This window comes from Malus domestica, chromosome 16 (assembly GCF_042453785.1).
Source record: "Malus domestica chromosome 16, GDT2T_hap1".
In the NCBI taxonomy this organism is placed as follows: Eukaryota; Viridiplantae; Streptophyta; class Magnoliopsida; order Rosales; family Rosaceae; genus Malus; species Malus domestica.
In genome coordinates, this window is record NC_091676.1 from 1417924 (window position 1) to 1439850 (window position 21927).

Consider the following 21927-nt stretch of genomic DNA (forward strand, 5'->3'; position numbering starts at 1 on the left):
AAGTAGGGTATGTCTAGTTGTCGCCACCTATGCCGGGGACTCCTCCCTCGTTTTATTGAAGGGGCAATGTTAGAGAGCAATCCTACTAAGTACTAGTTTGGTACTAAGGTGCTTTTATAAAAAATGGATATTAAAAAAAGCTGAGCTCAAAAAGGTATTTGGTAAACATTTAAAAACAGCTTATTTTCACAATTTTGGGTGAAAAAAAGGCTAAAAACGTGAAGCAGCAAAAATGAGCTTATTCTCACAGCAAAGCAGAATCAGTTTTTTTTCAAAGCACAACAATACCAAACCAGGCCTAAGTCTGTTCTCCAGATGTGTGGGGATCATCTTCGATCCTCTTCTTTATATTTTATTTGTTTATTGTAAATCGTACGGTTAATTTTCGTTAAATATTATTTATGTTTAATGAAAAAATACTAGAAGCTGAACACCCGACACTGTAATTACTGGGTAATATGGAGAAATATATAGATACGGTTAAAATGTAGTATTTTTCTCCACTTATGTAAATAAAAGGTCTTAAATTAAGTTTTGTGAGATACAAGTTTAATGTCAATGTATAGAGACTTCTTTGCATTGTGACATCTCAATGTAATAATGCAATGTCATGCGAAAAATTAAAACACATCATCACGCTATTTATTTCAAACATCGTGGTGGCATATCGAGGAGCACATATGAATACGATTGTAAAAGAACAGAATATTTTTGGTGGTCACAAAATTCTTCATTCTATTATATTTGACCAAATAGTATCGTCCAGTTCCTATAGAACCTATGACACAAGAAACGTTTCTGAAATGCAAACACCATCCCGTACTCCCGTGTGATCGTGATACAACAACAAATTAGATTATAATATCGCTCGAATATAAAAAGAATTCTTCGGGTGAATGAACAATATTGACATTGTTTCTTTATGAAAATGTACAAGAAATCCACCTAAAGCCCTCCTTTCAGTCGCTGGTTACATACACGACTTTACATACTCTAAAGAGGAACGTCCTCTCTAGTGTTCTATAATTATCTCAAAAAATCGTGCCATCAGCTTATGAGAATTGCTAAAGAACCCGAAAACTTACGATGAATTCTGGTTCAACTTGGGATGCGTAGCAGCATAGATGGAAGAATTCGTGTCGGGTTTTAAGTGGGAAAGAAGGTGTTGTATGTCCGGACGCAGACTTTCTGCAGCTCTTCCACAGAGAGCTAAAACCTCTGGTCTGGGCTTGCTGTTAGCTTGCACCGGACCTCCCTGCCCTTCGTAATGGACCACATGATGGCTGAGAAACACAACGGGTTATGCGTGGTTAGCTATCGTCAGGCACTACTAAACAACAGCTATATCAAACCACACACAGAAAATTTGTTAGTTTCAATGACAGAGAAGCACTTACAAGAAGTCAATAAGATCTGCTATTTCTAATGGCTCAACAGGAGTCGGTGGCTGTACGTTCTTACCAAAGACATCCACCATCATACTTAAAATCAATGACAGGGTCTGAAACAGGTGATGGAAATGATTAAGCACAAAGGATAGAGAATTTATTCATACATATCACCTTTACTTTGATGACAATCTAATAGGCATTGGAAATGATTGAAAGCTTTCCGAATAAGTGAATTTTTGTACCTTACTGAAGAGGGCGTGCGCATTGGCTAGTTTAGGGAGCAACGGACCCATGATGCGGAATGCTATTCTCAACATTGCAACTGAAGTCACTGGCCTGAGATGTTTGATGATAAGATGGGTCCCTTCTAGCCATTCCTGTGGGAGGTTACTGAAAAACGAATGAAGCAGCGCAACAATATTACCTGGAATCATGACAGAGTTAGCTATATAAACTCTCGCACAGGGAGGGTTGATCAGTAAATAACCATTGCATATATCGTAGCATACCAATGGCGGTTGAGGTATTGTCTTGAGCAGCCCATGTTGGATCCAACAAAGCATAACCGACAGCAGAGTCCAGTTCCCCCATTGACCGTTTGCCATCAGTGAGCCACCACGTTTCTTTTATTATACGCGACGCCTCCAGATAGAGTTGCACATGAAAATCAGGAGGCAGCTGAGCCAGTAGTAGACCACATGCTTGGATCAATAAGCAAGACAATTGTTGGCATGTATAACCACTTCGAGAAACAAAGTTAGATGCATTTATTCCTGATACTGAAGCAGGTGACCTGCTCGTGCCCAAGGAATCTGTGCTTCCGCCCGAAGGGGATGTTGGTAAAACGGAGCCTTGCCCAACACCACTTGGAGCTCCGTGCAGGCCATTGCTGGATTGAATTAATGTTGGTTGTATATTGACGACAATCTGAACAAGTGATGATACAATCTGGGATGCAGATACAGGAAGAGAGAGCAATTCAATTACTGCTGTTTCAAGAACCAGCTGAGTATATGTGCCTGGATCCTGAATTTGGTAGAATGCTTTTTGGCCATCGGAAACATTTGCTTGCCCAGACTGAGAAGGTGGTGGAGTCTTGTTAGGTGGGGCACGCATTGAATTATTTAAAGCATCACTCGTTCCAGATTTTGAGTTGTTATGCAATGGGGGAATGACATTATTCACTAGTCCCAGTAAGAGAGTTGCAAAGTAATCGGCAGGTGGGCACATGGCATTATTCATATGCACCGGGAATGACTCAGAAAATGGGATCTGAAACAAACTTGGAGTTAATAAAGTAACTGGAGGAAAATAGTACTACAAAGTCAATGCTGATTACCAAAAGAATTAAAAGGAGAGCAAGGTCTTTACCTTGTTGACTTCGAGTACATTCAATATTCGGACAATAAGCTTTCCGGGAAGATGGCCATAAAAATATGCAAGTATGTCACGAACAAAAGTAAATCTTAAAGGGTGGTATTTAAGAAATGGAGAATACATGACCAGAATTCTGTCAGCTGAATCTATGGCATCATTTTCAATTAGTCTATAAATTATCAATGGAATGACTGGGATCAAACGCCCTGCAATATCATCGAAGAAGGTGGGATACCTGCATAACATAAAAGACCATGTAAGTGAATATATGCATTAGCGATTCGCAAAGTTTAGATTCTATGTTATGATTCTTATCTTAGTATAAAAACCATACCAACTTCAAACCCCCCCCCAACAAAAAAAAAAAAAAATTAACAAATGCAACCTGTCCTTCCAAGATAGATGATTCCCGAGGGCCTTCTGCAATTCAACTCGCTTAAAGGATGTAGAGACAAGCCAGTGTTCAGGGGGACCTCGATTCGAACAATATTGTTTCACCCTTTGTTGAAGTTCTTGCCTATCAAGTAGACTCATCTGCATCACATATTAGCACATAATTGCATCAAGAACGTATCTTGCATCATAGTACATTTCCAGATCAGTTTGTTTAATAAATAAAAGTGGAATTCTCACATTAACCCTTGTTCTTTTTAATAAGTTGAAAGCACGTACCACGATATGCAGAGCATGGGGGTCATCGTCACGATCAATCAGTGCCAGGAGCAAAATATCCAAAGGGATCAACTCATGGGTCCAAATATAAAATGCTAGGTTTGCACATGCTTTCAATAAAAGGTCCTGAAAAAGAAATGAATAAAATGTCAGTAAAAACAACTCTACATGCATGCAATACACAGGATGGTGAATGAAAAACCTAAGAACAATTGACGGACCTGCAAAGAATGGCCGTGCTGCAGTTCCAACTGAATATGATGAAGCAGAACATCCACCATTGTATAGATATTAGATGTTACTTCCTCAGGAGAAAACTCTCTCAAGACGCGTGCCTGAAACCATATAAGGAAGAGACTAAGCAACAGTGTCCTAGGCAATATCAAAAGAACCCTGCCAAGACTTCGAGGTTCTGATAGCAAGTGATAAATACCAATCATGGTGTTATTCATAATACATTAAACTTACTAAGTTTAGGCTGTTGATGTTTTCTGGGTGCCCTTGCATCAGAATCCATGCACCAGCACATAGATATTGCCGGTGTTGAGGAAAACTATGACTGATATAGGTCATTACATATGTAGGATCAGCGGAAGGTGACAAAAGCTGGGTGCATTGGTTAATTACAGTGGTTTCCGCCTGCAAAAAGGATCTTTCATCATTATGTATATCTAAGCAATATTCATGATAGACAATGTAATTAAGTAGAAGTTAATAGTTTAAGTACAGAAGATTCTATTCAGTCCTGTAGGATAATAAAATCATCTTTACAAAAGGGGGAAAAAGTCAATGGAATCTGAAGTTTGACAGCAGGAAAAAAAAAAAAAAAAAAGATGTTACAGCTGAACAACACAAACACTACGAAATCGAAAAACTAAGGGAGCAACAATAAACCTGCTGCCATTCTTGAATTGCCAGGCCCCTTTTATCAATCCGTTGAATCAAAAAATCACGAAGAAGAGAAGGGAAATAGCGTAGTGTTTTCTCTGACCATGTGTGATTACTAGTGGCTAATATCTGCTCTAACATGGTTTGAAGATAAAGCAGATGATCAGCATCAGCAATTCCTCGTGTCTTAATGATGATCGCAAGAGTGACAATAGTTACTCGATTCAAAGTTTCTGTGAATTCAGTTGGACCCTGCCAAAGATTAACAATGCACACAATTACATTTCAGCTCGTCTATGAAATTTAAGCAAAAAAAGGGTTGTGTTTTGGAAAATGCAGTATATACCTTCCCTTCCCTTTTCACAAAGAAAAAGTCTCTCAAAGACAGAATAAGATTCATACACAAGTTCTCAGCCAACCTAAATACACGATGGTCTCCACGTTTTGATTTTAGAGCAGAAACTATTTTTGTAACATCATACATCAAGGCTTTGCTTTTTCCTTGGTACCTATAGGAAGATGTGACAACTTATAATTTTAACTTTCAGTGGCATCATATTGCAGATGAAAGAAATATAAAGTCAACATTTACAGCATCTGAAGCCAAGAGAGTTGCACCATATCTTTGAAAATTATACTTAACTTGAAAGAGGTGTAATTTCAGCATATGGATAATACAAACAATCACCTGTAAAGTGGAAGCAAACGGTAATTCAAAATTTCAAGCACTAAAAGAGTTACACCTGGCTTGCTCAATACTGAGGGATTCCTTTGCGCCAAATGCTGAGATACAGAATAAATAAATATCACAATACAAGATGAAACGCAAAAGGTTACAACAGCACTGTTTCAAAAATGGACAAGGATATTAGATTTTAAACATACGACAAATGGTGCTTAAAGTGACAAGGATAATAAAAAAAGGGAGAGGGAGAGTAGGAGGTATAAACTACAAGTTAAGGCTGCAAAGACTTATCCAGAGTAACCAAATCAACAAATAGTTACACAAATGTAGGTGAAGGTGAACGTCAAAGATATATCTGGAAGACCGACCATACATACATCACCTTTACTTACCCCCACAAGAGAAGGAAAAAAGTCAACATGGAGCTTTATTACGTTCCATTTGATTTAGCTTATTCAGTAAAGTGCTGATTTTCTAAGGTGTCAACAAACCTGACAGTAATATTTCAAGGAGTTATGCTAGAGACTTGAGGCCAAGTTTTGCCTGCTTAGGAAAAGCGCTAACCTCATAGATTTTGATCCTTAAGAATTCAAGTTAAGTGCCCTTGTGGGGAGTATATTATTAAAATGCATGTTCATTTGTGAAAAACACAAGAAACATTCAATCAGAGAAGCAACGAAAACCTTAGAATTAAAAGAAAATTACATTGAAATGAGAACGAAATAATGAGTGAGGTGCAATGAGTAGCAGCCTACAATATGTTTCAGCCATTGCAATACTAGGTACAACCTGCATTTAAAATATAAGAAAATAAGTCAAAAGACAATTCAAAAAGAGTAAATAATAGGTTGGTTGCTATATACAAAAAAATAAAAATTCCACTAATAAGCCACTCTCAGATCCATGGTAAAAAACCATAGCTTCAAGTATAAATTTCTTCCAGCTATGCACAAATCTCAAATTAGAATACCGTGATTTCTATCAAGGTAAACAAATAAGATTCATGAAACACTCCATAAAGTGCAAGATGTGTGTGTGTGTGTGAGAAATAGAGAGAGAGAGAGACAGAGAGAGAGACAGAGAGAGAGAGTAGAGGGGGAGGGGTCAACTCCTTTATATTTCTTTTTCCCCTTCCCCATCATTATGCTATGTACATGTACTCCATGTTCTTACAGCCTGCAGCCTCTGGTATCCTTTGGCAGGCATACATCAATAAATGAACAAAAGTTTCAATTACCAACAAGTATATGTAACCAATTTAGGCCTATTTCCAAGCTGAAATTGGCAAGTTAAGCAAGAAAAAATAAGAGAGTACCTGCCCAGAAAATAAAGATTCTTCCATTTGATACGCCAGCTTTAAACATAGGTTCATTGAAAAGCCAGATAACAAGGACATCGGCAGTGGAGATACTTCCTGCATAACCATTAACCTCTCATTGGACTGTAGGTTTGTTCCCGGTAATGACTCTGCAACTCCAGCAGAGGATAACCAATTTATCACAGTTTCACAAGCTGGCTGCGCCATGGTGTAAGACACAACCCAAAACATCCCAATTGACCTTTCATCCATATTCATATAATCCATTATTCGATCCCCTGAAATAGAAACCAACAGATACAAGTTCACAAGATTTCCAGGAAAATGTCCTATTATAGAATTTACTAAGTTTTATAATATTGTCACATACAGGCAATTTTATAACAATCATTCATGATTTCGTTGCCAGAAAATGTCAATTTGTAATACTTCTGGAGTGGAATATACCTTTGCTTGCTGTCCTCCACCATTCATCTATTTGCTTTCCTTTCTGAAGCTGCTCGTTATTCAGATATTCTCTAGTTGTTGTGTTCAACGACCAAATACGTAAATTCTGGCAACTGCTTATGAAGTCCAGCAGGATACTTTGAGGACTATTTGGATCTGAGCTCCTATCTTCTTTATGAAACGATAGGATCTTACGTGTTGTCTCCACCTACAATCAGTAAAGCTACAGGCTATAAATATGACACAATCAAGTAGTCTCAAATTACAGAGGAAACACAAATGAAAATGACAGATGTCAGTCTTCGGGGAAAAAGTGGAATAATGCCCACATTTAGTAAGTGCAGCGAAAACAGACAAAAGAAATTGCAAGAAGTAAGACAAATTATGTGACTTCAGTAGAAAGACAATGGACTCCACTTTTCAAGGACAACCTTTCTAGCATCTTGATTTAGAGCATTCATCACAAGTTCAACCCGTATAATTTGAGCAAGAAGCCAAGTGACGTGATTTGTCCTAAGAATTTGTTGGTCACCCTCGGTAAGGCGTGAAACTAGCTTGTCCACAAAATCAACAAAATCAATACAGCCACTTTTAATAAGAAAAAAGAATATATCCGAAAAGACAAGCCACTCTTGCCAGCAATTAATATCTGCAAGGAACAAGATATAAGCATTAGCTTACTAAAAATCAATCATTACACAAGCAGGCAGAATCACAAAATAAAAAGTAGGATAAAATTAAAAAAAATTTAGGATAGAAATAATTTATAGAATAGTACTAAAAAGACTTGGTAAGAAGAAAAGGGAAGGTCTACAATATCTGTAAAAGAGCAATACAGATAAGAACGGCTAATCTTATTAATTTACAATGAAGATAATATTACCTGAATTGGTCAACTTTAATAGCTCAACAATTCTATCAATTGTTGCCTCGCAAATCATTTCAGAGATGAAAACAGCACCAGGAGTAGGCCCTTGAGAAGGAGACCTGTAGCAAGGGGCAACAAGCAGCACCCGTTTCCACCAGTCAGGTGACGGAGTAGTACATAGAGCATGCCTTATGCAACGCAGAGCTCTCTCCCAATCCAAACTTCCTTTTGGAATTGAAGTTGCAAGTTCCTACACCAGCAAAAGCAAAGGAATTCCAGATTATAGCCCCAAAAATAGATCCCTAAAGAAGTAGCATAGATACAGAAATCATGCTTGGCAGAGAACATCATTTCTTTTACAAATTTTACTGTTACATATCATCTTCTTATCATCATCTAATGATACTAATTATTGCATAAACATGATATATGCTGAAACTTCCATTACCAAATAATGAATTCTTAGATAAATTCATCACCTCTCCATGCAATGGTTCTCCCAGAACACTTGGATATGTGATTGGTGAATACCTCAAGCTCGCTACTGCTTCTCCTGAAACACTAGGAGTTGTCTGTGTGAAAATCCGATGAGTCCCAAATGTAGGGCAATGTAGGTGTTGATCTAACATTTTCATGTGCATGGCCATCATATCTCGCCTCCTATGGATCTCCAAGATTAGAGTAAATAAGGCTTCATCATCAGGTATATTCTCCATAAATTGCAACCCACTCCGCAGTAATTCATAGAAGGGCACTCGGCATTTATCCTCGTCAACCAAAAGCCAAATCACATCCAAACAGCTATGTAGCCATTCAATTAGCGCCTTTCCAGGTCTCCAGGATCTTACACCATCAGGTTCATCAACCCCAAGTTGTTTTTGGTCCCAATTAACCAGCCAATTAAGCATATGGGAAAAGATGTTAGCATGAGTAACTGGTTTTAAATTAAATGCAAGTCCAGTTAAAATGATCTTGCAGCACAGCTGACGAAGACTGCTTATGGCATTATCTCTTATAGATGAATTGAACCTTGCCGTAGCTTGCTGTCCATTGGAGGCTACATCAGATGATTTAACTGGTGACATAGATGATGGTTCGATAGCAGACTGGCTGGGGGAACCAATGCCATGCACTGAAGGTAATGGAGAGGCGGGAGTTGAAGATTGAAAATTAGAAGAATTGGGGATTGCATTCGAAGATGGAAGCATACCAGACTGCGGTGAAATAGCAGGCATTGCCTGACTCCCTTGACCAACTGACATTTCTGCTGTGGAAACCGAAGAAAGAAGGGACGGCAAAAAAGTATCCCAGTTAATGTGACCTATAGTACACAAGCTCCTTAGAGCAAAGAGAAGAAACTCCGCCCGTGGCGCATGATTACTACATTGCACAACTAGAGATATAAGTACAGATTCTGTCACGACGCGCAGTTGATCTTGGTCCTGAAACATACGGAACAACAACATCAGAACTACCACCTTAAAGTAATAAACTCCCAACAACAATGATGCCAAGAACTGCAAGTTTCGAATTGTGCAACTTACAGGAAACTGGCTCTGCAGTTGTTCAAAATCTAGTAGGAACTGCTCGTTTCGAGGTGGAAGCTCTCGATTAAGAGCAAGTACACGCTTCTGTGACTTGTTCCTGAAGAATCCACAACACTAACTTCTTCAAAAAATTGACTTTTCGGTTTTTTCCAACTCAAAATTTTTTCTTTTATCACTACTAACAAAACAACTGTAAAGTTTGAGAAATCGGAACCAAAAATTATAATCTCTAACCAGAAAAGAACATTAACTTAAATTAAATTCATCTAATTTGAACTAATTACGCAACCAAAAAACAAATCTTTCAGTAAAATTACACACTTACGGAGGCTCTCGAACTGAATCATCAGGTTTTTGGCGGCTACTTCTCTGCGAAAAAGCATGCAAATTTCTTAATTTCAGATTAAATTGAATTACAAATTTTAACAAAAATACAGAGCGAGTGCAAATTGAACTCACTCCTAAGTAGAGATCGAAGAGATTGACAATTGCGGCACGTGCGGGGTGGAACTGGTAAGCTCGCGTGGCAGCTGACGCCGAGGACGATGGTCGCTGGTTTTGATCCATTGTTTTCACCTCATGCCAATCGGAGCTCCGACGAAGAGAAGGGAGGACTGAAGAGAGTGAGACGGTGGCGGAGGAGGTAGCAGAATTTCAGTTTTTTCGGGTAGGCGGAGGCGCTTCGGTTTTGTATTGGGCGAATACATGTGGTTGGGTATTTGAGGGCCCCGAATGACATATACACACATCTGTGTTATGAATTTTTACTGACATTCTAAAAAATTTATTTTATATTCTAAATGTTTTATATTTAGAAAAAAAAATACACATGTAAATAATGTAGAATGAGATTTTTGGGATCCTAATAACATTTTTCATTAGTAATTCCCTCTATTTTCTGTTTTTATAAAAAGTTTAATTAATAATCTGTTGATTTTTTTTTTACTTGGACCAAAATACCTTTTATATCCAATTCAAAATCAATGACATGCTTCCGGATCTACAATCGGAATCAAATAAGGAATTAGATTCAATTTACGGGATATCGATGTTCTAATTACACAAAAGCCCGTCAACCCTTTAGCCTTCTGGTGCCAGAATGTCAAGCTTAATATTTTGCCAACCTTTCGGCTCAGCCCATTTGAATGCCAACAGCTACATGTAGTCAACATGGCGTTAGCTAGCAACAGTTAGCTGACGTTATGCTGCCGTTAGGTTACAGTTGGAATTTGATTTTTTGTTTTTTGTTTTTTTTTTTGATGAATTTAAAAAAGAAAATTCCACACTTTGAATTCGTCTACTCCTAAATACATTTTATATTTGACGTATATCATCTCGAGTTGACTCTTAGGACATCCAGATGTTTTGACACCTCCAAAATACGTATACGTTCTAATTATTTTTAGTCGAGTGTTACATGTACCTTAAAAAAGACAATCAAATATAAATACACACAAAAAGAAAAAGACAAAAACATAAAATAAAAACTGGACACTGTCCGGATTATGACCGTTGAATCCAGCTGTACCAAGCCACGTCAGCACGATTGGTCTACTCGTGGACCCCGAACTCGGACCAAGCTTAACCTAAGCCCTCTGATTTGGGAGGCCCAACATCCGGTGGTAGCCTAGGCTTCTCTGCTTACTAGTTACTATGCACCTGCATGTAAATAACAGCCGTCCGATCTCTGACACACCCACACACTCTGCGATCATCTGGCTTACAACTTCACCCCTCTCTCTCTCTCCTCTTTCTGTCAGCTGCTTCCACAAACCTCAAAAGGAGCTCCCTTTTTCTTTTTTTCTCCAGTCCCCTCTTTTATTCTTGCCCTTTTGGCCTTTTGGTTTCTTGGGGTTTTATACAAATTAAATTTTCTTTCTGGGATTTTTTTTCTTCTGCGGGGGGGGTTTCATTTGTATGGTTTTGGAGGGCAGAGAGGAAGGATTCCATGGCTGCTCTGCTATTCTTCTTCCTATTGGCGGTGTCTGCAGTTTCTGCTGAAGAAGGTAAGCTTTTATGCTTTTCTGCACATATGTTTTAGCAACTCTTTAAAAACTTAAGCTTTCATTTGTCAATAATCTTTATTTTTGGATGCCTGCATTGTGTTCTATGAGTTCCTATAATCCAAAGACCCTTCCTTTCTTCTTGAAGTTCCATTTTTTTGGCGCTTTGATGCGTTTCCTATGTGGGTTTTTGCCTCCTTTTTTCTGGGTCTTTTTTAAATTTGTTCAAATGATTAGTAGTTTTTTTGCTAATTAATCGGCAAAGTCATTGACTTTATTGTGACTGATTTGATTTGATTTGAAGTTTCAATCTCTGCTGCACTTAAACCATGTTCTTCAAGAAAAATGCAGACCTGGAGAAAAGGTGTGTGTGAGAGAGTGGGAGAGTGGGTGCATTCAGCTGATTGGGGGGGGGGTTTCTGAGAGAAAATCTTTCCCTTGTTGAAAGTTTCCGATCTGTCGTCGGCTTTTCAATTTGCGTCCCAACTGGTCCAGCTCATTTGGCAGTCTTTTGAGCTCTAAAACCCCATTCTAATACAAATGGGAAATAATTCGTGGGACCAAAATAGCCTTGTTGGAGATGGAAAGGATAGTGTTAAGACTTCAATGAACTGGGGTCCTGCAAAATCCGCTTCGGAGGGTATTGTTGTCATATTAGTTTGAGGAGGATAGCATGTGCTGTAGTTGGTCTTATATTATATGCATAAGCCCATCACTTCTCTCAGCTGCTTCACACTGAATTTATATAAGAGGCATTTTAGAATGATAAAACTAGATTAAGCAGGCAGTGTTCTACTTGCACTAATTAATATGGTTTCGTACTCCATATATTTATCGATATAAGATATATTTGTATCTGTGAATCTATAAAACAACCTAGATTCTTAATGTTTTGAGTGAATTCTTATTTTAATCAAACGATGTTTGTCAACCACAAGGAATCTGTAATGGTTATAATAGGATTAGTTTTGGTTATGCCCATTGTATCAATGATTACAAGCTTGTCAAGATTGCTTATGGATACATGCTACATGTGTTTTCATTGAAAAACAATTAACGGCAAAACATTCAAGATTTTCCTTGCAAACATCTTCTGAATGATAATGGAACATATCTCAATGGTGCTATGCACTGGTTATGCGGGCCCATCGGAGTTGGCACCACCGGTTTCTATCACAGATTATCAGAGATTTACGACTGGTGTTTTGGGAGGGTGCATTTGTTTACTATTCCACAGCATCGGCACTATCAAGCAATACTGGTTTTGGATTATGAAAGATTATAATGTGAAGGAGTCTTGGACTAGGATTTTGATAACCCCACTCATACGTTTCTCTACAGCCATTGGGTTACTGGAAGAATGGCAAGATATTACTGGTGAGAGATAGCAGGGAATTACTTCTGTACAACACGAAGGATGGTAATGAAGGCCTAACTAGAGTTGGTCCTAACAAGGTGACGAGGGCCAATTAAGCTAACAATCTCGAGATGATTGTACATGTCAGATTTATGAGTGATACTGTCTGTTCTATATGCATGATGAAGTTAATCTGAAGATGGAAGAGATTTTAATCGCAGGCTTTTTTCTTTTCTAATCTAGCACTCGTTGTTAATGTTTTGCAGATGCTGTAATTGGTGTAAACCTCGGTACAGACGTCTCTGATATGCCTAGCCCAACTCAAGTGATGGCACTTCTTAAAGCTCAAAATATTCGACATATCAGACTCTATGATGCAGACAGAGCCATGCTCCTCGCTCTTGCAAACACAGGCATCCAAGTGACTATTTCGGTTCCTAATGAACAGCTCCTTGGGATTGGCCAATCCAATGCCACTGCTGCCAACTGGGTTGCTCGCAATGTGATAGCCCATGTCCCTGCCACCAACATCACTGCTATAGCTGTTGGATCTGAAGTCCTTAGTGCCCTCCCAAATGCTGCTCCAGTCCTAGTTTCTGCCCTGAAATTCATTCACTCTGCACTTGTTGCGTCTAACCTTGACCGCCAAATTAAAGTCTCTACTCCGCACTCTTCCTCCATTATTCTCGACTCCTTTCCACCATCCCAAGCCTTTTTCAATCGCTCGTGGGATCCAGTCATGGTTCCCTTGCTCAAGTTCTTGCAGTCTACTGATTCATATCTCATGCTCAACATCTACCCGTATTTTGATTACATGCGCTCCAACGGTGTAATCCCCTTGGACTATGCACTTTTCCGCCCTCTTCCTCCGAACAAGGAAGCTGTGGATGCTAATACACTGCTACATTATACTAATGTATTCGATGCTATTGTTGACGCAGCGTATTTTGCAATGTCCTATCTAAACATCACTAATATCCCCATTGTAGTGACCGAGTCAGGTTGGCCCTCCAAGGGTGACTCATCAGAGCCAGATGCCACACTTGACAATGCCAACACTTACAACAGTAACTTAATTAGGCATGTGCTTAACAACACGGGGACTCCTAAGCATCCTGGGATTGCTGTTAGCACTTATATTTATGAGCTCTACAATGAGGATTTGAGACCTGGGTCTGTCTCTGAAAAGAATTGGGGGCTCTTTAATGCAGATGGAGTGCCGGTTTATACCTTGCACTTAACAGGTGCTGGAACCGTGTTGTCAAATGACACAACGAACCAAACCTTTTGTGTTGCGAAGGAGGGTTCCGACAAAAAGATGCTACAGGCAGGCTTGGATTGGGCTTGTGGGCCAGGGAAAGTTGATTGCTCGCCTTTGCTGCAGGGTCAACCATGTTATGAACCGGATAATGTGCTCACACACGCAACATATGCTTTCAATGCATATTTTCAGCGGATGGCCAAGGCTCCTGGAACTTGTGATTTCAAAGGGGTGGCTACTGTTACTACCACAGACCCAAGTATGGAATCATGACATGTTTATTTGCATCGTGGTTTCGTGTATTACAGACTAGCTTGTGAGCATTGATAAAACTTAAGTAGTGAAGACTGCATAAAGTCAAAAACGAAAAATTTTGGTTTACGGCACTACCAATGTGTTATAATATGCTCTTTTGTTGGTGCAAATCTTGCTTTGTTACTGATAATATTTCATTGCCAACTCTTGCAGGTCACGGATCTTGTATATTTCCAGGAAGGTACGAGTTACAACTCTCTCATCTTATTACGATCATAATTTAACTTCCAAGAGACTGTTTGGAATAACCTAATGAAACCCTTTGTTTCCTTTTTTTACTTGAATGCAGTGGCAGAAGAAATAGCAGTTCCACCAACGGAACATCACTGGCACCATCTTCTAATTCCACAACTTCCGGGTGCCTTTCACAATTTTTCTACACTGGCGGTTCCTTCACAAGCTCTGTGATCATCGGTTTCTTAGTTCTGAGTGCAGTTCTGTTGTAGAACATGATGAATTTGTATTTCCTGCGAAACTCCTTTGATGGAAAGGAAACATTTTTTAGAGACTCCGTTAGGCACCTGTTGGGAAACTTGCAGCAATACCCAATTTTGTACCCTCCCAGGAGGAATTAGGGGGTGGCAAGCTTCGATTTGAACATATAGGCAGCAGCAAATAGGAGTTGAAAGGTGAGTACCTGTCCATTGGAATTTGTTGAAACAAATCGGAAGGGGGAGAGCATTTAGGATTGTTTTCTGCACCTATCTTGTTTGCGTAAATCTGGTTTTCGCTGACGGTTGTATTCTTTTGGTCTAGACTTTGATCTGTCCATTTACTCAGCTTGACGAATTCAAGATGTATGATCTTCGTGTAAATCTGCCTGCTTTCTTTCAATCCGACCGACTTTTCTTTCGTAAGATTTTGCCAGTATTAATTTCAACTACTGAACAGAAGCAAATGCAAATCTACGATGAACTTTGCATAACAAACGTACAAAACGAACCCGGTGGATCGAGAAGAACAGTATTTGCTGCCGGTGTGTTACGAATTGGGTTTTTGAGATTACAACTGATGAGCAGGTTTTTGCAATACATTGATAACATGACATGAATTTACAACGTTTTCACTGCAACAGATGAAACGAATATTTCACGTACACGGAACACAGAGTGTCTGCAACTCCTCATGAGAAAATACAACTCATTAGTGCTTTTAGTATACAGCGGAAAATCATAATATCGTCACACGTACGAGCAACGATAAATAAAAAATTGACGGACGTTGTCAATGGTCCAAAGGCTCGACGGCTGTTTTGAAGAGAAGAACGTAAACCTTGTCGATCGAAAAATACAAGAAGCCGCCAGTGGAATGTGTCACGTACGAACCGAAGCTAGTTCCAACAATGCAGTGCCAAGCCGGACCATACGATGAATCGAAATCCTGTCAAGAAATACAAAAACAACATTGTGAACTCTCTATACAAACCAAAGCTAGTTCCCACAATTTCAATGCTGCATGTTTCACCACATCATTACAATCTCAGAGCATCAAAAGTTACAGCATAAAAACAGAAAATCTGGTGTCACAGTAGTTTCCCAATCGGGTGACGAACAAGGTAGCTAAAATTGCATTCCCGTGCGACCCGCCTCTTTAAATTGACGCATAAATGCAATGGTGTTTTTTGAACAGCAAATTCAAGCTGAAAAATTGATTGTGAAGTTCGAATTTATCGAGAAGTCTCAGATAATGAAAATTTTCTGGAGAAGCACTTCCGAATGCTTCTTCAGGAAGCACTTGAATAACAAAAATTTCAATGTTTATAATGGAAGCACTTGTAGTAGAAGCGCTCATGAGTAGGAGCGGTTCCTACAAAAGCAATCCCAAACGAGAAGATTTTTGGTCCCCATATGATCAATTACTCAAAACACTTGTACAATACAATCAGCATTGCAAGCATGCCATTGCCATTTGCCACTACAAACCCACAGCATCGAAACCCAGTAAGAAAAAGCAAACCATAATATGATAAAGGCAAAAGATTTGACCTTTTTAAGTGCGAGAGCGAGGCCTTTGCTGTCGAGCTTCCCGGGCATGGCGTCGAGGTGTTCCCGCGCAGACCGAAAGGCGCGGTTTTGCAGAGTGATGGGCATGTCAGAGGCCCTGACTCGGACATTGAGGCTATCACGGTGATCTTGTTCCTCCACAGATTTCTTCTTCTGTATCAAACTGCTAAGGAACTTGCTCCGCCTCTCCAGCTCCAGCTCTGCTCTCTCCATTTCTCTCTTCGCCGATGATAATTTCACGCTCATATCAGTCAAAAAGTGCATTCCATGTGTTTGCGAGCAGTCCCCAAAGAAGAAAACGTTTAAAAAAAAAAGGAGAGAAGGAAGAGGGAACAGAGATCTCGATTGCAATGTAATTTGGGTTATGTATTTGCTGTTGTTTGTCTTTCGAGGTAGGTGTAGTGGTGGACTGAGGAGTCAGCTTTTCCGTACTCCGATTAGTAGAAAGCTGCCGACCAAAACAAACGGCATTGCCTAATGACAAATGAGAAATGTTAAGTCAGACTCTCTACAAATCCTCTGACAGATTATGGTTTAACGTTAATATCTGTACTAATATTATAAAATATCGTGTCAAAGACATGAGGTAACAGAGAGTTCATGAATAATTCACTTTGAAAAAGTCTCATTATCATTTCTCATGCCAAATAATCGTTTGTTTGAGGTCTTTGAAGTAAAATTGTCTACAAGGATAGATTTTTTAGGGTGTTGTGAACACGGTCAGGTCAATTGGTTGGAAACTTGACAATAAAAAAATTTCAACCAATTATATTATTACAGTTGGTGTTATTAGATCGTATTCCGGCACATTGAAAATTTGCTCATAGACTTATATTTCAATTAATTAAGTACGTTTACCATATGCTTCAATTTAGTATTTACAATGTGAACGTAATTACATTGACAAGAAGGAATGTATTCAGCATCCAAAATTGAATTTTCCAATTACAAAACCATATGTTTCAATGATTAGAATAATCTAGTATTTCTAAAGCAGAAGTATTTTTCACTCCAATCGATAATGAAGGGCCTCAATTTTTTCAGCAAACCCACGATAATTGCGGGGAAAAGGAGGAAACCACGATTGGGTCAGTCAGTGTCAGTGGATCCACCACATGAATTTCTTTAGGTGTTGACGTGACTGATATTGCAAATGATTTTTATCAATTCCTGAGATTAATCAAATTCATCATTTTGATCTCTCACTTTCAAAATCAATCAATGTCAATTCTAACATTCACCACTGCACATCAATTTGGTTCTCCCGTTTAGATTTCATCAACTATTTCTATTAATTTGCATGGGGACCCACAAATCCAATAAAATGATAACACATGGATTACACAAAATAAAGGTTTTTATCACAATTGGTCCCTGACATTCAATACCGCACATCAATTTAGTCCTTGAGTTTCAAAACTCAATAAATTTGGTCCTTGACTTTCACTTCTGCACATCAATTTAGTCATTTCGTTAAAATTTCGTCAATATTTTTTGTTAGTGTGATAATATGGTCGCACTAGTCCAATCATATGGTTGGATTAATTATAAAAAATATATATATATATTTTAAGATTTAAAACTAAAAGTATTATAAGAAATTAAAAACAAAAACTAAAAGAAAAAAAAAAGACGTCCTTGTCTTCATCTAGGTATGCTAAAAAAGAAAAAGAATGCTCCATGACCCCACTAAAGCTTTTGTCCTCCGTGAACTCACTTATCATTCTCTCTAGTTGGTTGTAATCTTATCAAATTTGAATTGAATTTGAATTCGATTTTATCGAATTTAGATTGAGTCTTATTTTCCAATTGGGATTGTGGGATGCGAGGGAAATGTCAATGCGAAATACTCGCCAATTGATTCACTCTAAAAAAAATTAGTTTCTTATAGTTAATCCACTTGGCGCCATATGATGGAACTAGTGGGACCGCATCAGCACACTAACAAAAAAATATTGATGAAGTTTTAATTGAGGACTCTATTGATGTGAGATAGTGAAAGTCAAATACCAAATTTATTGATTTTTGAGACTCATGAACCATAATAAGGAGTTTGATCAATGTCAGGAACCATTTGCGATAAAAACCCTTCTTTTGTATAATCCATGTGTCACAATTTTATTGGATTTGTGGATCCCACATACAAACTAACAAAATAATTGACGGAATCTAAACGGAATGACCAAATTGATGTGTGGTAGTGAATGTCAGGAACGACATTGATTGATTTTGAAGGTGAGAGACCAAAATGATGAGTTTGGTCAATCTCAGAGACTATTTGTGATAAAAACTCTATTGCAAAACATAAGAATGTATTTCTATTCTTTTGTTGGTCACGCGGCACCTGGAGTTTGAACTGGAAAAAAAAAAAAAAATAATAAAAATGACTTGAAAATTTTGAATTTTAATCAAAAAGATAAAAAAGTGTTGTAAGTGCATAGTACAAAGAGTGACTTTTTAGAATAAAAATATCTTTTTTCGATAAAGTAAACATTACCAGGAGTGTTTCGTTAAAACTCTCCAAAAAAAATTTGCAATCCCCCGTCTTATAACTTGCCCATGCCACCAAAATCGAACATATTCCTTTATTTTCAACAAATCGAACATATTCCTTTATTTTCAGCAAATCAAACATATTCCTTTATTTTCAACAAATCGAACATATTCCTTCTTTATTTTCTGTTTTTTTGGTCTTCAATTTTGAATGTATTGTTATTTAGGGTTTTTATCACAAATGATCCCTGAAATTGAATAATCGCATCAAGATAGTCCTTGAAATTGAAAATTAATCAATGTAGTCCCTGAAAATGAATGTTGCAAATCAACATGGTCCTTCTATTACAATTCCATTAAAATTTCTGTTATGTGCTTATGTGTAACATTCCACATTGCCCAGGAGAGTGGATCCCGTAAGTTTTATATGTATATTTTCATCTCTACCTAGCACGAGACCTTTTGAGAGCTCATTGGCTTGAAGTTCCATCGGAACTCCAAAGTTAAGCGAGTTTGGGCTAGAGCAATCATAGGATGGGTGATTCCCTGGGAAGTTGCTCGTGAGTTCCTAGAAACAAAACCGTGAGGGCGTGGTCAAGATCCAAAGCGGACAATATCGTACTACGACGGAGTCGGATGGGGGAAATGGTGGAGCCCGGGTCGGGATGTGACAATTTGGTATCAGAGTCAATCCATAGCCGGAAGTGTGCCGACGAGAACGTCGGACCCTTAAGGGAGGTGAATTGTAACATCCCACATCGCCCACGGGAGTGGATCCTGTAAGCTTTATATGTATATTTTCATCTCTATCTAGCAAGGCCTTTTGGGAGCTCACTGACTTCGAGTTCCATCGGAACTCCGAAGTTAAGCGAGTTTGGGCTAGGTCAATCTCAGGATGGGTCCCCCCCTGAGAAGTTGCTCGTGAGTTCCCAGAAACAAAACCGTGAAGACGTGGTCAGGGCCTAAAGCGGATAATGACGTGGTCGGGGCCTAAAGCGGATAATATCGTGTTACGGCGGAGTCGGGCCTGGTAAGTGGTGGAGCCCAGGTCAGGATGTGACATTATGTGTCATATAAATGGATCCCACAAATCTAATTCGACTGGGTTTCTATCGTGGTATATTATGTTTAAATGGATCGAGTGCCAAAAATGGAGCCATGGTGGGCAGGGCTGCCATGGTAGCCAAGCTGCTCGACGAAGATGACGAGAGAATTTTTTATTTTATTTTTTTCAAAATTTTATAGTAATATTTAATTAGACCTGTGAGACCTACTTATATGACACATAAGCACATAGCAGAAATTTAAACAGAATTTTAAAGCAATTGTAACGAGATGACCACATTGATTTGCGACATCAATTTTCAAGGACCACATTGATTGATTTTCAATTTCAGAGACCAACTTGATGGGATTGGTCAATTTCAGGGACCAGCTTGATGGGATTGGTCAATTTCAAGGACCATTTATGATAAAAACCATATTATTTATTTGTATCATTATACATGACGCTCATATTACAACCGTTATTCATATTTCATACATTGTACATACCCATGTATAAAAGCATGACAACAAACTTAAGTACACATTAAATACAGTATATAAGTTATAGTGTCGAAAACTCTACTATGTTCTAAAAATACACTGAGATAATCGTAGTGAACCACAGTCTACATGGTGTTTCATTTATCTCGCCTCATGCCTTTCTCCACCACCGGACTCATTCCAACTTCCCTTTCCTTCATGTTTCCATTCCATCCTAATTGTTTTATTATTCAACATTAATCCAACCAAGTCAATGCAAAGAGAACAAAAAAAAAAAAAAAAAAAAAAAACCTAAAATATAGAACTCTCAACTCCATCTAACCTTTATTTAATTAGGAAGGTCAGTCAGTTTGTGGCCAACACAAAATATTAACAAATTTGCTTCTAGAGGGTCTCAGCCACCCAATTGAAAAGACCTTTCTTCTTTGTAATATCGTTTCCTTTAAAATATATATAAATCTTAAACAAACATGAACAGACGTACTAATTAATTATGATTAGTAAAACCTAACCTAACTCAGGAAGTAAGGAAGACATAGGTACTAATTTATGATTAAGGAGATCCAGTTTTATATATTAATGTGGGGAGTTTATTGAAACCTTTGAATTCAGAATATGATAAAGTAGCTAATGGGCGGATAACTACTCTTTTGATGGGTCTCGTAGTGGTTCTATTCGCAATATTTCTATCTATTATTTTAGAGATTTATAATTCTTTCATTTTACTGGTGTAACTGGTTGTATATCCTCATATTAATTAGTATTAATCATGTCACGCGACACCGATTGATCGCATCTTTGAATTTAAAGGAAGAACTAGAAATAGAGAAGTAATTACCAAGTTTCATGTCGAAACCGCGAGACTTGAGCTCGCGGTACTCTTGGCACAAGGCGCAGCCCTCACAGAAGCAATGAACCAAGCAGTCACCACAAGGGCTCTCTTCCAGGCTGTATTGCTGTCTCATTTTGGAGCGGTAGACGCATGAATAGATACATGGAAAAGCCGTCACAAAAGCAATCAGTGTGTACAGCGCTCCACTTGCGCCACAAGCTGCATATAATTTAGTTAATTAATTACTTAACCCTCATTAATCGGTTACTAATACACCCCAATCCCATTTAAAAGGAAGGAAAAGGAAAGGAAGAAGATTAATTAGTTAGTTACATGTAGAACCCTTATCGACAATCTCTGCAATTTTGCCAAAAGTGATGCATGGACACCAAAGTGTTATGCAACCTGCATGTAGACATACACAATAACATGAATAATTAATTCAAAAGTAGAGAAAATGATCAATACATGATCCAAATTAATCCCCACTATAAACAACCTTATCAAAATAATTACAAATCATTTACGCTATAAGAAAATCTGACAATAGTGAGAATAATATGTATAATATATATATATATATATATAAATATATCTATATATATCCCATTTTTATACAGTTTTTTGGATCGGAGCAGCAGTCGAAGAGCCCGGTGGACCAAGGAACGAGGTCGCGATGGCGACTGTGGCCACTTTGGGAGCTCATGTCTTCGTGAGAAGTAGTAAAATAAGGTTCAGTCAGTGTCAGTGTATCCACCTGAATTTCGTCAGGTTTTTCTAATGTTGACTTGACTGATATTGTAAAACGTAAGAACGTATTTCTATTTTTTTATTAGTCACGCGGCACCCGGAGGTGAACTGGGAAAAAAAAAATTGCAATCCCCCGTCTTATAACTTGGCCATGCCGCCAAAATCGAACATA

General features: G+C 38.3%; 4 protein-coding genes across 4 annotated transcripts; 1 reads left to right on the forward strand and 3 right to left on the reverse strand.

Moving 5' to 3' along the window:
- Positions 1 to 893: 893 nt before the first annotated feature.
- LOC103423830 (mediator of RNA polymerase II transcription subunit 23-like) lies at positions 894 to 9944 on the reverse strand. The gene is made up of 21 exons (XM_029096174.2): positions 9653 to 9944; positions 9519 to 9562; positions 9191 to 9290; positions 8126 to 9088; positions 7662 to 7896; positions 7210 to 7427; positions 6779 to 6986; positions 6329 to 6609; positions 5719 to 5802; positions 5017 to 5111; positions 4675 to 4837; positions 4335 to 4580; positions 3909 to 4079; positions 3662 to 3775; positions 3441 to 3566; positions 3154 to 3302; positions 2763 to 3003; positions 1901 to 2663; positions 1634 to 1815; positions 1398 to 1501; positions 894 to 1283 (listed from the first exon to the last, which is right to left on the reverse strand). Exons 1-21 carry the CDS (start codon positions 9758 to 9760, stop codon positions 1082 to 1084), a joined length of 4797 nt encoding a protein of 1598 aa, XP_028952007.1. The 5' UTR covers positions 9761 to 9944; the 3' UTR covers positions 894 to 1081.
- A 953-nt stretch (positions 9945 to 10897) lies between these two features.
- On the forward strand, positions 10898 to 14944 carry LOC114822044 (glucan endo-1,3-beta-glucosidase 3-like). The gene is made up of 4 exons (XM_029095969.2): positions 10898 to 11199; positions 12820 to 14073; positions 14283 to 14310; positions 14419 to 14944. The coding sequence occupies exons 1-4, from the start codon at positions 11142 to 11144 to the stop codon at positions 14573 to 14575; spliced, it is 1497 nt and encodes a 498-aa protein (XP_028951802.2). The 5' UTR covers positions 10898 to 11141; the 3' UTR covers positions 14576 to 14944.
- Positions 14945 to 15138: 194 nt separating this feature from the next.
- On the reverse strand, positions 15139 to 16641 carry LOC114822045 (dynein light chain 1, cytoplasmic-like). The gene is made up of 2 exons (XM_029095971.2): positions 16115 to 16641; positions 15139 to 15509 (listed from the first exon to the last, which is right to left on the reverse strand). The coding sequence occupies exons 1-2, from the start codon at positions 16394 to 16396 to the stop codon at positions 15354 to 15356; spliced, it is 438 nt and encodes a 145-aa protein (XP_028951804.1). The 5' UTR covers positions 16397 to 16641; the 3' UTR covers positions 15139 to 15353.
- Positions 16642 to 20090: 3449 nt separating this feature from the next.
- Positions 20091 to 21865, reverse strand: LOC114821956 (protein PLANT CADMIUM RESISTANCE 2-like). Its single transcript, XM_029095549.2, has 4 exons — positions 21624 to 21865; positions 21339 to 21410; positions 21012 to 21224; positions 20091 to 20387 (listed from the first exon to the last, which is right to left on the reverse strand). The coding sequence occupies exons 1-4, from the start codon at positions 21709 to 21711 to the stop codon at positions 20311 to 20313; spliced, it is 450 nt and encodes a 149-aa protein (XP_028951382.1). The 5' UTR covers positions 21712 to 21865; the 3' UTR covers positions 20091 to 20310.
- Between the last annotated feature and the right edge of the window lie 62 nt (positions 21866 to 21927).

Coding starts and splice junctions, on each gene's coding strand:
- LOC114822045 (XM_029095971.2), bottom strand. CDS start 16,396: ATGCACTTTTTGACTGATATGAGCGTGAAATTATCATCGGCGAAGAGA. Junction 15,510..16,114: donor TCGCTCTCGCACTTAAAAAG/GTCAAATCTTTT, acceptor ATTTCTTGACAG/GATTTCGATTCATCGTATGG.
- LOC114821956 (XM_029095549.2), bottom strand. CDS start 21,711: ATGAGCTCCCAAAGTGGCCACAGTCGCCATCGCGACCTCGTTCCTTGG. Junction 21,225..21,338: donor TGTCGATAAGGGTTCTACAT/GTAACTAACTAA, acceptor AATTATATGCAG/CTTGTGGCGCAAGTGGAGCG. Junction 20,388..21,011: donor CGGTTTCGACATGAAACTTG/GTAATTACTTCT, acceptor TAAAACAATTAG/GATGGAATGGAAACATGAAG.
- LOC114822044 (XM_029095969.2), top strand. CDS start 11,142: ATGGCTGCTCTGCTATTCTTCTTCCTATTGGCGGTGTCTGCAGTTTCT. Junction 11,200..12,819: donor TGCAGTTTCTGCTGAAGAAG/GTAAGCTTTTAT, acceptor AATGTTTTGCAG/ATGCTGTAATTGGTGTAAAC. Junction 14,311..14,418: donor TCTTGTATATTTCCAGGAAG/GTACGAGTTACA, acceptor ACTTGAATGCAG/TGGCAGAAGAAATAGCAGTT.
- LOC103423830 (XM_029096174.2), bottom strand. CDS start 9,760: ATGGATCAAAACCAGCGACCATCGTCCTCGGCGTCAGCTGCCACGCGA. Junction 4,838..5,016: donor CGTTTGCTTCCACTTTACAG/GTGATTGTTTGT, acceptor ATCTTCCTATAG/GTACCAAGGAAAAAGCAAAG. Junction 2,664..2,762: donor ATGTACTCGAAGTCAACAAG/GTAAAGACCTTG, acceptor AGTTTGTTTCAG/ATCCCATTTTCTGAGTCATT.